Genomic DNA, 14,184 nt, shown 5'->3' with positions numbered 1-14,184 from the left:
TTAAAAATAAAGAAAAAAAACATGAAATTATTTTATTAGTTGATGGTGATTTCTATTGTTTGCATAAAATAAGAGACTTGTAACACTCTTTCTCTCTCTCTCTCTCTCTCTCTCTCTCTCTCTATATATATATATATATATATATATATATATATATATATATATATATATATATGAAATTTATCAATTTCTTTGAAAGCAACATACTTTGGAGACCAAATTCGAAACTTACTCTTCTTTTTAATGTTACATGCTATATGTATCTTTAATTTTAATATGTTCCCATAATGTGTGTGAGAGTGTTATCATTTAAAAAAATTAATTAATGACATTTAAATATTTTTATTTTAATTTATCTAGAAGAGTACTCAAACAATACAATAAGAGACATTTCGATTTTAATATTTCGTTTTATTTTGTCTCTGTTGATGTTATAATACGATTTTATGTGGTACTGAAAAAACGATAATTCTTTTATTTTTTGAATAAAATGTAAATCTGAATGTATCATAAGGTTTTGAAAAAAAATGTATCGATTTTAGTATCAAATTAAATATTTAAAGTTCTTTTTTTTTACTAATTTCTTTAATTCAATTTTTTTATTTATTTTAATTTAGATTTAGTAACAAAGTCATTTATTTTATGTTTAATAATATCATTCTTTTATAAAGATAATATTTAATATTTTGTTAGAATTCAATGATTATTCTAAATAAATTTTAGATTTTTTATATTTAAAATGAGATACTTATCAAGTATTTGATTATGTTTATTTGCAGTTAGTCACACGAATTCAAACATGAAGCTTTAATAAGTTGTACATACGGACAATTTACTTGTAATTTTGAAAATTTTAAGTAATATGCATCAATAAACAGTACTTCGTGCATAAAAAATGGTTTTTAAGAATTTTTATCAAAAGTTTAATAATATAGTATAGATACAATGTTAAACCAATTTAAAGAAAAAGATGGTATGAAATTTGTTTTAATATAAAACAAAATTTAATATTCGTTGAAGAAATGTTGAAACACATGGATATTTCCCAATTCTGATGGAAGAGGTTTTTCAGGGCCAACACCCTCACAGATTCATCCAGCGTCATATAGTTTGCTTTTCCGTATTACGGACTATGTTCCTCGATCTCTAACCCAACCAAATATCTGATTATTTTTTTCTATGTATAATTCACGGTAAAAATTCATTGGAACTAGAACTAGCAACAGTTTGTCTACCTTTAAGTTCTGCTGCCGCTGGAAATTCTCCGGCGGAAATTGTCGGAAACTCGCCGCACTTCCGGCATCTTGTGATCACCAATATCTCTCTACACGACGGACACGAAGAGTGAGAACCGAGCCACATATCAATACATCCGACGTGAAATCTGTGTCCACACTGCGGCAAAACACGGATCTCATCTCCGTCTGCGTACTCGGCCAGGCAGATCGCACAGTCAACGTCCGATAGCTTTCCTCCTTTTTCACAGCAACGGGAGTTTTCCTTAGCCGAATCATATGTGAACTTAGGGAGAGCTTCAATGAATTTCCTCTTGATTCCTTTATTTGCCGATGGCTGACCGGAAATCCGACTGCCGTTGGCTGCAGATCTGCGACGAAGCCATGCGCATCGAGCTACCATAATAAGGCCTACAACACAAATAAGAGCGCAGAGGAGAGCGGCGAGTATGACTACGAAATCGGACTCCACAGAGACTGCCTCCGGCGGTTCCGCCACCGCCGAAACGGTGGAGGAGGAGTTTACTAGGGTGGATAGGAATCTGGAGGAGCGAGTCATGATTCATTCAAGTGCTTGTTGATTGTTGGTGTGTGAAACTGAAAAAGTACAAGTGTCTCTGTGTGAGAGGATAAGTTGGAAGGGTAATGAAATGGCAGGAGTGTGTATGTATATATACAATACTGTGCGATGTAGTTTTTTGCTTTTACGTTTTAAATTTATTTGAAAAGTTATGCGATACGGGTCAAAGTGACACTTGAAGATATATTATAAGAGTCTTTTGTTTCACAGTTGCTGAATGATTAATTGGTCGGAATGATTAAGAGGTTCTCACGATATAACGCAAAATAAAATATAATTGTTTGGTAAATGTTTACAATAAATTAGGACGCTGAATGGTTAAGGGAGGCTCATGATACAAAATCATTTAGGACTTCAATAGAGTACGGAAGAATACAGATCCAAAATAATGCCCAATTCTTGCTATTATGGTAAAACAACAACAACATAGTAAGAAAGAGATAGCACTTACACGTGGGACGTCTCTCGTAACAACTGTACCAATAGAATCACTTCTCACTCGGACAACATCTAAAGCAGCAATCATCATTTTTGAATAAGATTATGGATCTAAAATGACTCGTTAAAACTTATAATTAACGGGCGGACATGAATGATGCAAAATGGTTTTGGACAAGCTCAGTGGCCTGTTAAAATTTTATAATCAAAATTGAAAATTCTTGACTTATCAATCTTCACGTACTTGTGACACATGAAACAATTTCGTCGTTTCCCTTATCGCTACTTCGTATTTTATGAAACAATTTTTCTAAAGTTATATACGTTGTTATGTATTTATGTCATATTTTAACTTTTAAGGTGGAAAATTTATTATTTATTTTGGTTTATTTTATATAAATTTTGTTTTCTTATAAAAAGGATGTTCGGGCTCATAAGTCCGTGGGCTAAGAAGGGTGGCGGGTAAGAGCAAATCTTCGAACTCATAGAAAAAGGGCTCGGCTTTGGCTATTGAACAAAAAAAATATGTTAGACTCGATTCGAGACGCAAATGATTAGTCTCGGATGCTTGAGACGTTTCTTGTTTTCTAAAAAATGTTTGAAAAGTAAATCATAATCGATAAGACTGTTTATTTTTGTAAATCAAAATCAAAGAGAAAACATAAATGCTAATAAAACTTAAAATCAAAAACAAATATATCAACTTGCACATTTTAAATGTTACCAATTTTCAAATGTTTCATTTTCAAGTTGTAAAACTCTTGTTTTTTAGGGTATCAGTTTTTTGTTTTAGTCAAATAAGAAGAGGGTAAGAAGCTAATAAGACATAAGCCAATCTTGGATAGTAACAGGTTTTAAGTTTTCATCAAAGAGTCTAACCTCTGATTCAATAAGATATAGGTGGTGAATAAGAGAACCTTTGAATCTTTAAGAGGTGAATCTTGTTTGAAAGAAAAAAAAAAATCTGTCTTTTAATGGTTCTAAAACTCTCTGAATGATTTTGTATCATGAATTTCCCTTAACCATTAAGAGCGCTAATTTCATTGTACACAATTACCAAACAATTATATTTCATTTTGCACTATATCATGAGAGTCTTTTAATCATTCTGCACCAAACCATTCAGCAATTGACAAACAATGCATTTCTTAAAAAGACAAACAAACAAACAAACAAACAAACATCAACTCATACTTATAGTGACAACCAGTAGTTTTGACAAATAAGTAGAATGGACATTGGATCTTTGGCAGGTATCAATTATCATGAAGTTTCAAGTTGGCAAAGTAAGCAATAGAAGCTACAAACAATACATGTACACATTTCTATTTCTCACATATAACCTATAATGTAATCAAATCAATTTACTATAACTACAGCTTTGAGATCGATCCTCGTATTTAGTTGCGAAAAATATAATTTTGATTGTAAGTAAAGTTTACCGGCTTTCACATTCTTCTTTACCAGCGAATTTATGTTGATATTCCAGCACAGCATTGACTGGAGCTGTTGCTTTGAGAACCATTTCTTTGTACTCTTGTTCGGGACTAGAAAGGGCCACAACCGCTCCACCTGCTCCAACCGACGCTTCACCCTCGTGGACCACCACGGTTCGTATAACGATGTTGAGATCGAATGTTTGGTTGTATGAGAAGAAACCAATGCAGCCGGAGTAGATGCCCCTGGAGCAAGTTTCAAGAGAATCAAGAAGTTCCATTGATCTCAACTTGGGTGCACCCGTCATTGATCCACCGGGGAATGCTGCTCTAACGCAATCAATTGCACTTACATTCGGCTGTTTCTTTCCTTGGATTGTGCTTACCATCGTGTGGACGGTTGCATATGATTCAACCTCCATCAGATGTGGGACATGCACCGAACCAGGTTCACACACACGACCCAGGTCGTTCCTTAGGAGATCAACAATCATCAGATTTTCTGCTTGATCCTTTTCACTGCAAACAGACGAAGAAGACAGATTATAAAACTTCATTTTAGACAAAAAAGATAATGGTGCGTGACAATGCAATAATACCTGTGTTGTAGTTGTGATCTAAACATTTCATCTTCCTCGGGAGTGAAGCCACGGGCAATGGTACCCTTGATAGGTTTTGCCTCGAGGATACCATCTCTATCTAGACGTAAGAACCTCTCGGGGGAAGAACAGCAGATAGTCAAGTGTTGTTTGAAATTAAGCCAGGCAGCATATGGGGCAGGATTCTTCTCTCTTAGATGGAAGTAAAGCCCCAAAAGATCCATGTCTCCTATTTTCTTTCGCATTTGCGTTGTGAGACACAACTCGTAGCTTTCTCCATCTCTAATGAATTTCTGACATTTCTCCACATCTTCCATGTATTGCTCTCTAGTTTTGTTGGATAGAAAGACAGAGTTATTCTTAGCAGAAATCTGAGATGGTGACGTTTTGGTTTTGGGGGGAGCAGAAGAAGCTTTTAAGCTGGTAAGCTTCTGCTCAACATCATCTAACCATGTTGTGCTTTGATCATGTATCGAGAGAATGTAGATATCATCGTTGGAATGATCTATAACTATAAGATTGTCTGCAAAGAAGAAACATGCATCCGGTGTTTCTGCCTTGTGACGATTATACGCTGCACCACATTCAACTTTAAGCCCATATCTGCACACACACCCAAGCTAATCATGATTTTGAGAGGTAGAAAGATATTGAATTAGAACAATAAAAAAATCTACATACCCAAGATATCCTATGTATCCACCATAAAACTCAAACGGCAATCCTTCATAATCTTTTTCATCATAGTGAATAGACTGGAGTTCCTGATACGCAAAAGCATCATATATCAGGAAGAGTTAAAAAAATGGACCCTTGTCTTCATAATATATGAAAAGGTGAGAAGGTATAGATATTGCTTTCTTATACCTCATTCATAAAATGGAAGAATCCATCTTTCAGAAATGTGGTTGTAGATAGCCCTTGAGCATCTTCAATTATAATATGGCCTCCACTGGAAAAGAGAACGTTTGTATACAAAAAGATAATTCAAATACATAACTAAGAGATAAAAACGCATATTATGACTTTCAAATCAATTGGTCAGTGATCTTCATTCGAACCTTGGTTCTGACAATCTGAATGTTATCTGCTTCCAAAGAGAGCCACCTTTTCCACCCATAAATGAAAATCTAGCTCTTCTCTGCATAAGAAGCAAATGTATAGTAAATATTATTGGATAGCACTAATTCCTTGAGATTAAACAAAAAAGACGCTCAGTGATAATGCAATATAAACATCTTAATTATTTTATTGCCTCAGGATTGTGACGTTCTGAAAGAGAAATTTTAAAATATCAAATTGGATGGAATAAGATTGTGGTTCTAGCCTCAATACCATGCAATGACTAATGAGCTATAAATGCCCAAGTAAAACAATCACCTTAAAGAAACATATTCGTGCAAGCATGTAATAAATATGCAAGTACATCCTAGAACCATAATTTAAAGCAAGAGATAGACCTTCTCTGTAGAGGAGCTATCCAGCCAAAAGGTGTTTCCAGCCTTGTCATCTCCAAACAATTCAAGAAATATGTTTTCTGCACCACCAACTTGACAAGATAAATGCTCAAGTTTCCTCCATTCTAACTTTAAAAACTTCGTCAAATTTGACGAGTTTACCATCTTGAAATGGTTTGTATCAAGGATAGGCAAGTAATTGCTTTTGGGATTGTTTTTAAACTGCCAGCTTCCATTTTTCACCTGCATGCATGCTAAGTAAAGTTTACTGCTCAGTGCTAATACACCATTCAGCTGTAAGTAACAAATATATATTTGAACCACTAGATCAACCAAGCCAATATTTAGCAATGCAAACTCAGTTGTACAAAGTAACTCAAAGTTTGAAATTCTTGAGGACAGCAACTTGAGTATGAATGAAGAAAGTGAGTAAATGGTTCGTTTATATTAGTTGTTTACCATTATACTGTAGCTTCCTCTCACTAATGGAGGAAGAGTCCTTCCCAACCCAAAAATCTTGAGTAATTTCTCTGAAGTTTTTGAATATCTGACTCCCATGACAGGTGGCTATACTCTCAGGATGAAACTGAAGGTTCAAAGGGGAAAATTTGATTTAGCTCACAAATGAGAGCAAAGGTATTAGCTAATGAAGATTAAGACGCACCTGCAAACCATAATGAGGTCTTGTGGAGTGCATGATGCCCATAAGAACTTTGTTGTCTTCAACACAATTTGACCGTCCATCCTTGAAGGAACTAAGAGAGGTTTCGTGGTCGTCAAAGTCATAATTTTGGTCACCCAGAGAAGAAATTGTATCAGCAGAACAAGTCCATGCTAAAGGTATGAGTTCCTTTGGAAGTGATTTTGCATCTATCACAAGTGAATGGTATCGAACCACCTGCATCAATTCAGAAACCATAATGATCAAACTGCTCTATGAACTACAAACGACTCCAGTATCTTTGAACTTGTAGATATTAATTATTACGTTCTTTCAAAAGTATGAGAATCAAAGGGTGTAATTTTAGTATTCAACCAAAAAGATTGCATTTACTCCCTCAAATATTCCCACCCAGTAAGTGGAGGCACATCTACTAGTAATTTATACCAAGATCACTGAAGGTCATAACCTATCCATGTAAAAACATTGTTTTAGTAATTTCTATATCAACTCTTTTGAATAATTATCCTTTCCTCCGCTTTGTCTTTCTGAATGTTACTTCTATTTATTGTTTCATGTGTTTTTCGTTCATAGGCCATGTCTATGCCTTAGGGTTTTTATGAGTCATGAAACTCCTAACAAAGACAATTATGCATGTGGAATTGTAAATAAACTTAAAACTGACCTTAAAACCAGAATTTCTGCCAGAAGGAATATCATGGAACAGTCTGCATCCATTATGCTGAATTTCACTAAAGAAGAGGAGTGGAGCTAAAATGAGCAAAAACTATAAAATGACAATAGAAACTTGACAGCTAATAGTGTTATGATCCAATATCATAGAGGAAAATGATTGAAATAGCCAATGCCTGATACGTTTAAAGATGATAGCTGAATCTAAATGCAGCTCTTATTGCTATAGCACATTTTCAAAACAGCTACACTACTAGAGTTTCTATACCTCAGACGTCCATGGACAGGTTCCAAGGCATGGATGACCTCTGCACCATGAACATATCCTAAGGCCTGTCAAAGCATTGAAGCGAATGAGAACACTAATGAAGCCATATACGTAATGTACTCTTTCAGTTTCAGTATTAGGATGGATAGTCAAATATAACAATAAACAAGGTAAAACAATGCAGCAAGTTCATACAGATGTGAACTTGCAACGTCAGCCAAGATGTCCGATAGAAAGGGGATATTTGGTCAAATAATTGAGAACAAACAGGATGGGGAGGGGTCACCCTTGGAAAGAAAAAGATCAAAACTGATGCCACACGTCATATAGCAAAACACCTCTTCAATATCATTGAACAACATGGGATTCATGTTTCAATCAGAAAAACTCTCTTTCCTAGTATGATGGCTTGAAAATACCAATATCGCCCAAAAAGGAGGCAAGAGTATGTACATCTAAAACCAACACAGTAGAAATACCCAATGTTCTAAAATTTCCAACACCAATTATTCCGCAGAAATAGGTATTATATAAATTTTCCAAGAAGAAAATCAACATACTGATATAAGCATGGTAATACATGATACTGAGCATTCCAACAAACTTGAAGTAATACCTGGTGTCCGAGACAGACACCCAAGATTGGAATGTCTTTGCACTCTAGCAGCAACTTAAGACAAATCCCTGCAAATCCCACAAGGTCAATCACTGTCGGTAGATAACTGACCTTACACTATGCTCAACAAATCAATAGCATTACCAACATGATCAGCATTATTTAGGACCAGTGGATGGATAGCTAAGAGACTTATTGTCATTCTAATGAGTCTATCCCTTATAGTTGGTCAAAACATTTTGGATTTATTTAAAGAAAACCATATTTTTGCCACTCAAGAAAGATCAGATTATCCCACACTATCAGCTGGTACATCGCATCACATGTCATGTTAGGCTATGGAATGGAAGAACTCATAATGATATATGTCTGATCTGCTCTGATTCAAACTATTAGCTGTAAACCTTGAGAAACTAATCGAGAGATTAATCCATATTATACGCTTCTTCCATGCATATGCATAGAAATGTTAAAATATTTTTTGTCCCTCAAAGAAACTACATATTATGATTTTTTAAAGGAGTGCATATAAACAGTGTCTTACCTATATCAGCCGGGCATGCTGGTGATCCTGGACCTGGTGATATAACAATGTTATCAAAGGCTCTCTTTTCATAAATATAACGGCATGCCTCCTCCCATGTCCATTCATCATTGCGCACCACAACAGGAGGTACTGGACAACATGAAGATTTATGAGACAGTTTGCAGCCTTATGTAAACTTATATCTGATTATAGACATAAGCTTTCGGAAGCTGTATCAGGTATCTAAATATACATATGGGCATTCATATCTTAACAACTATATGAGTATGTTATTGTCACGAACATACAGAATGTCCTATGCAAATATATCTGTAAGTTACAAGCATAATGTACAGAATATTTGCAATAACCTGTCTAGAAGCACGTGGAGGCTTCTTGGTTTGGTTCCAATGAAAATTAGAGATTACATGATATGCAAAAGCATGCTGAAAATGATAATACAGTCAGGAGGGAGATTGGAATATCTAGAGTCTAGACTGGGAATAGTTTTCCAAGATTGAAGTAGATAGGTGCACCAAAAGTCACCATGAGCAGAAAAAATGTGCATCATTCAAGTCGCAACAGTTCAAAAAATTATAAAAGGTTAGAATGTTCTACAATTGTGCATCTCTAAGAAAAAGTTCTGCAATATCACACAACCTTAGCAATCTGATGTGCAAGGCCGATGTCTGATAATCAGTAGATCTTGCACGTTATCAAGAATAAATAATGCCTGCCAGATGTGCAAGGCTCATACTTTTAATCAGCAATGGACACCTGAAGATTACAATGTCACAAAAAGTGCATAGAATGCACTTAGTCGGGCTGCAATAGTCGAGAATGAAACAGTGGACATCCAAAATTTGTTACGGGATCTTAATCTCAGCTTCTTACTCATATTACATTCAGAATTGCACAAGTTCTATATTACTGTCACTTTGTTAGGGAAAAGGTTATCACACAATTTCTGTTTGAATCAAAGGCATCATGTTAGAAGTGGGAAGAAACATTTATATTCTAAAGATCAGTTAAAAAGGTTAAATTAAGACAAAACATGAGTTGCCAAATACATGCGATGAATATTAGAGTAGAAGAGACACCTATGGACAAGGAACCACTCATTGCGAGAACATCTAAAGTTGAAGTAACAGACAAAATTTAATTCCTATGTGTTGAAAAATAGATTACAAAGTTAGGGATATAATTAAAAAAATTAGATTAATTAGAATAATTAGGAAATCCTATGTAATCTCCTAAATTGATTAAGCTTCCTTATTCAAGAGAGACAATGTCAAGAAGGCACATACCCACAAATATGGACACAAGCTGAGAGATATAGAGAAAGCTTACGTCCATTGACAACAGACAACTCTTGGTATATATTGTATGTGTAACTGTCGTAGTTGTCAATCAACAATGTCCTGATAGATTCCAACTTCTGTCTTGGCTTTGACAATGGCTTTCCCATTAATTGTGTTCCCTCCAAATGACCTGGTACATACTGACATGAAAGCACCATCTTTCTAGCATAACGACTAGACACCTGGATACTGTCCTTGTTGGTGAAATCACTAGCCCTGATCGAAGATATGGCCAGTGGTTTATTTATGTTTATGCTTTGTGAACTTTCTAAACAAGGGGATGTGATCTCCGAAAGATTTGAGCATAGACTGATGTTCATTTTTGAAACTATTAAATATTCGTGATTCCACAAGCCTCTGCCTCAGGATATTTAAAATATCTGAAAAAATAGCAAATGCAGGTTATTTTGTGTTGCACTAATATTGGCTAGACCCTTTATAGAAACTAGGAGCATATATAAACACTATCTACAAATATACTTGTATAAGTCCATTTGTAAGCAAAGGTGAAGTTGTAAGCTACATATGTAGGTATTTTGGAGACGATTCACTCCCTTAAGAAAGAAGTTGCCAATTTGTGTAAATTAGTAAACTCTGTGATGTTTTCTTAGAATTCATTAATATGGGAAGGAAATAACTCAACACTTCGCCATTGCAAAACTATTTAGAAATTGGCTTCATGAAACATGATATTATTTATAAATAAGACAAAAACACGATAAGATGTATGAAGCTAATAAAAACTCATTATTGATGTGTCCAGGGAACGTGCATAAGCAAGCCTCTGAATCTAAAAGTCATCATACCCTGCAGGAATTGGCTATGATTGGATTGCCCCCATGAAATTTGATCTGCAGAAATTGCATCTGGTGAGGAATCTCTACTTCTAATGGTACTAATGGTAATCACAGTGAGTCAGGAGTTCATGTTGACGAAAAAGACGAGTTCTCGAATGCTCAGGCTTCGATATCTCCCGGAATAAGTTCGAATTTGGTTAATCACGCATCAGAAATGATTACTTGCAACACTCTGAGAAGGAAGTTGGTGAAAACTCCGAGACTCGATTTTCTGGTGCGGGTACTGGTGGTTCTAGCAGCCGTTGTGAAATCAAGCTCTTTGCCGTTTTTGCATTTGGCCCATGCCAATGTTGTCCATCAATCTCGGAATAATAAATCCGTTGATAACGACGACACTGGTTAAGATTTCACCAGATCAAGAAAGGGAAAACGATAGTGTAGGCCAGATTGACAAAAGGGATGGTGATGAGGGCAAACTCATTCATCCATAGTGACGACGGAGGGAGAGATATCGTCGATCAATAAAAGATATTGCAGAAGAGAAGATAAAGGTTTGGTCTTGGAGAACAACTATGATGCGGCTAGGGTTTCAAAGGAGGAGAGAAAGTGTCATAATTTCATCAAAATATAATTTAATTGCCAAATTAATCCTCACTGGTGATGTATCCGTAGGATGCAATGCGGATTATTATAATTCTGAAAGATTAGTTTGATCTTGAATCATAAGTTTATATGGTTATTTTGTAAGTCAATTAATATATAAAGTGGAAGGTTAATATGGTGTATTAGCAAATATCGAATGAAAAAATAATCGCACACGTATTAGGTTTCTAAACCCATATACTCAGAGCTATTACAAAACTTGAAATTCTTGACTGAACAAAGAAATACAACCATTTGTAAATAATGTTCATCCGTATATCCAAACTGCTGTTTAGTTTTCGTGATGTAAATATTTACTGCAAAAAATGGAGCAATGATTTTAATAGAAACATATGGTATCAAATGTGTAATAATATAATTGTTGATTATACCTTATTCATCATGCAAAACTTCTTTATAGACGACGTTTGAGGTGTAGACTCCAGCACGATTGAATTTTTTAACAGGCTTCACTAACACCTTCGTATTGCCCCATGATATCCCTTTGGACAACGCCACATAAAGTTGCTCGCGCGAGAATATTGATTCCGGTAGATAAACACCTACATTTGGAGTTGTTTGGCCTTGAGCTTTATTAATTGTCATAGAAAAGTTAAGACGAATTGGAAACTGCTTTCTCTTTATTTTAAATGAGAACATGTTGTCTTCAGACAAACATAAGAGAATTCTCGGCAGCACACATGGAATGAGGCGAGAGAAGACCAACAAGATAGGATAAGCGATTATGAAATTAAGCTAAAGAATGGAAAGGAAAAGAAAATGGATATGTGGCAAGATTGAAAAAGATAGGATAAAATAAGACAAATTATTTGTCTAGTGTTTGTACGAATAGGATATAATTTAAGAAGTCAGGGGAGAGAAAGCGCGTTTAAACCCATTAAGATATGGTGTTGGGGAAACACTTGTATAAAGAACTTATACATTGTGCATGATAGTTTGTAATTAAAAATATAAAAAATACGAATATTAATATTGAAATCGGTTCAACATCATCCAATAAAAACACACTCAATTTTAAATGGCTATGATTGAATCAGACATCCTATTTTACTCCACCAATCCATGGATAGTGTGTGCATATGGCATACAAACACAGGTTTAAGATAAAAAAAAAGTAGTGTACCTAGCCAAATCTTTTGGCAACAAGTCCTTCGATGGAACCAGCCAATGTACCATGTTCAATATCATATATGTATTTCTAAAACATAACCTAGAGGATTCACTCTAAACCAACACTTTTAAACTCCCGATATCACTTGTTAACGTGTTTTCTAGGAACTTTTCTACATACCATCTTTCCGTAATTGCAAATAATGTCTGGCCATATATCTAAAAACATGTATACAATGAAATTGTTAAGGACTAAGGATCCATAGGCACGGAGATTAAGAGTTTTAAACCAAGGGCATGACATACCCGATACCCTCCAACTAAGTGGAGAACAATACAAGCATTACCAAAGTCTACGAGCCAGTAAGGTTCATAAAATCCAAAACCAGTCAAGATTTTCTTCTTCATCACAACAATAGAGGCTTCGTCTCCATCACTTTTTCTTGCTATATTTTTGTTCTTCAAGGGTTTACGGAGATAAATGCGATCTGGATAACAAAATCAAATCAAAAATCGTAGATTCATTCAATAACACATACCTACCTCTTGGTTTCCTTGGAAAATAGATTCAATTGATACATACCTTCTTGTTTTTCTTCGCCATTTTCAGCCATATTTGTGGATTGCGAACCAAACCAGAAAACAAAACCTAGATCTCAAAAGTTCATTTTAAAATGGAAGGAAGCGTCTGGATGAAAACAGATTGGTAGCATTTGTCTTCTCTCACCTCCTTCCATGTGTTATTGCTTGTGATACATCAAATCGCTTTGATACATGATATCGAACATCTGATCGAGGTGATACATCAAAACCACCATTGATAAGAGAAACGAGGTCTGTGAAGAAGAAATGTATCTGTATCTAACCCAAATTGCTTTTGGTCGCATCCGAGATCAGATACAGAAGAAGAAGAAGAAAACAACCCAGATTGGTTATTTTAGAAGTTTGAGGAGAGAAAACACATTTGAACCCATTAAGATTTGGTGTTGTAGGAAACACTTACATAAAGAACTTGTGCATTATGCATAATAGTTTGTAATTAAGATATTTTTGAATTTCTTGCACAAAATGATAGTAATCTATGCTTTAAGACTTGTACTTAAGACTTTGGTTTAAATGCTTATTAAATGTTATAGAAGAGGTATAAAATGTAAATCAAGTTATTTGTATAAACCGTGAAAACCGTCAGTTTCATTTTTATTTTTATTTTAGTGAATTTTTTTTTCATGAAATTGTTTAATACGATGAACTTGTTTCAAATAATTCATTTCATGATGAAAATATTTCATGTATTTTTGTTTCTATGTAAAAATTAAATTGTTTCATGTATTTCTCATTTCGATAGAATTTGTTTACTAAAGTTAATAGAATGAGTATGATAACATCCATAATTATTTGAAAAAAAATTCAACATGTTAAACAATTATTTCATGAAAAAATTTCACTGCAATAAACAATGAAATTGGTGGTTTTTACGGTTTTCACGATTTATACATATGTATATGTACCTACATACATATATGTATTTATATATGTATATATATATATATATATATCTATACTATATTATAAAGCATTTGGCTAAAACTCTTAAAAACTCTTAAACTCTTAAAACTCTTAAACTCTTAAAACTCTTAAACTCGTTCATCCCTAAACAATTTCATCCCTATCCGATTTCATCCCATAACTGAATTCGTGTAACTAACTGCAGATAAACACAATCAAATACAAGATAAACATCTCA

General features: G+C 34.5%; 2 protein-coding genes across 6 annotated transcripts; both read right to left on the bottom strand.

Moving 5' to 3' along the window:
- Window positions 1-1,005: 1,005 nt before the first annotated feature.
- On the bottom strand, window positions 1,006-1,893 carry LOC112515727 (RING-H2 finger protein ATL8-like). The gene has a single exon (XM_025122638.1). It carries the CDS (start codon window positions 1,792-1,794, stop codon window positions 1,189-1,191), a length of 606 nt encoding a protein of 201 aa, XP_024978406.1. The 5' UTR covers window positions 1,795-1,893; the 3' UTR covers window positions 1,006-1,188.
- Window positions 1,894-3,466: 1,573 nt separating this feature from the next.
- LOC112515755 (aminodeoxychorismate synthase, chloroplastic) lies at window positions 3,467-11,208 on the bottom strand. Of its 5 annotated transcripts, none has more exons than XM_025122671.1 (14): window positions 10,677-11,208; window positions 9,860-10,250; window positions 8,528-8,659; window positions 7,984-8,051; window positions 7,368-7,432; window positions 7,092-7,158; window positions 6,410-6,643; window positions 6,205-6,331; window positions 5,749-5,999; window positions 5,350-5,429; window positions 5,156-5,240; window positions 4,970-5,052; window positions 4,289-4,891; window positions 3,467-4,208 (listed from the first exon to the last, which is right to left on the bottom strand). In XM_025122671.1, the coding sequence occupies exons 2-14, from the start codon at window positions 10,188-10,190 to the stop codon at window positions 3,692-3,694; spliced, it is 2,643 nt and encodes an 880-aa protein (XP_024978439.1). In that variant the 5' UTR covers window positions 10,191-10,250; window positions 10,677-11,208; the 3' UTR covers window positions 3,467-3,691. The 5 variants fall into 5 exon arrangements, with proteins under 5 accessions (XP_024978439.1, XP_024978440.1, XP_024978441.1 ...); XM_025122672.1 differs by having other exon boundaries at window positions 4,970-5,043; XM_025122673.1 differs by lacking the exon at window positions 6,205-6,331 and having other exon boundaries at window positions 5,749-5,988.
- Between the last annotated feature and the right edge of the window lie 2,976 nt (window positions 11,209-14,184).

This window comes from Cynara cardunculus (genome assembly GCF_001531365.2).
Source record: "Cynara cardunculus var. scolymus isolate 2C chromosome LG 7, CcrdV1, whole genome shotgun sequence".
In the NCBI taxonomy this organism is placed as follows: domain Eukaryota; kingdom Viridiplantae; phylum Streptophyta; class Magnoliopsida; order Asterales; family Asteraceae; genus Cynara; species Cynara cardunculus.
The sequence above is the reverse complement of the archived record's forward strand: the minus strand, read 5'-3'. Positions and strand labels throughout refer to the sequence as shown.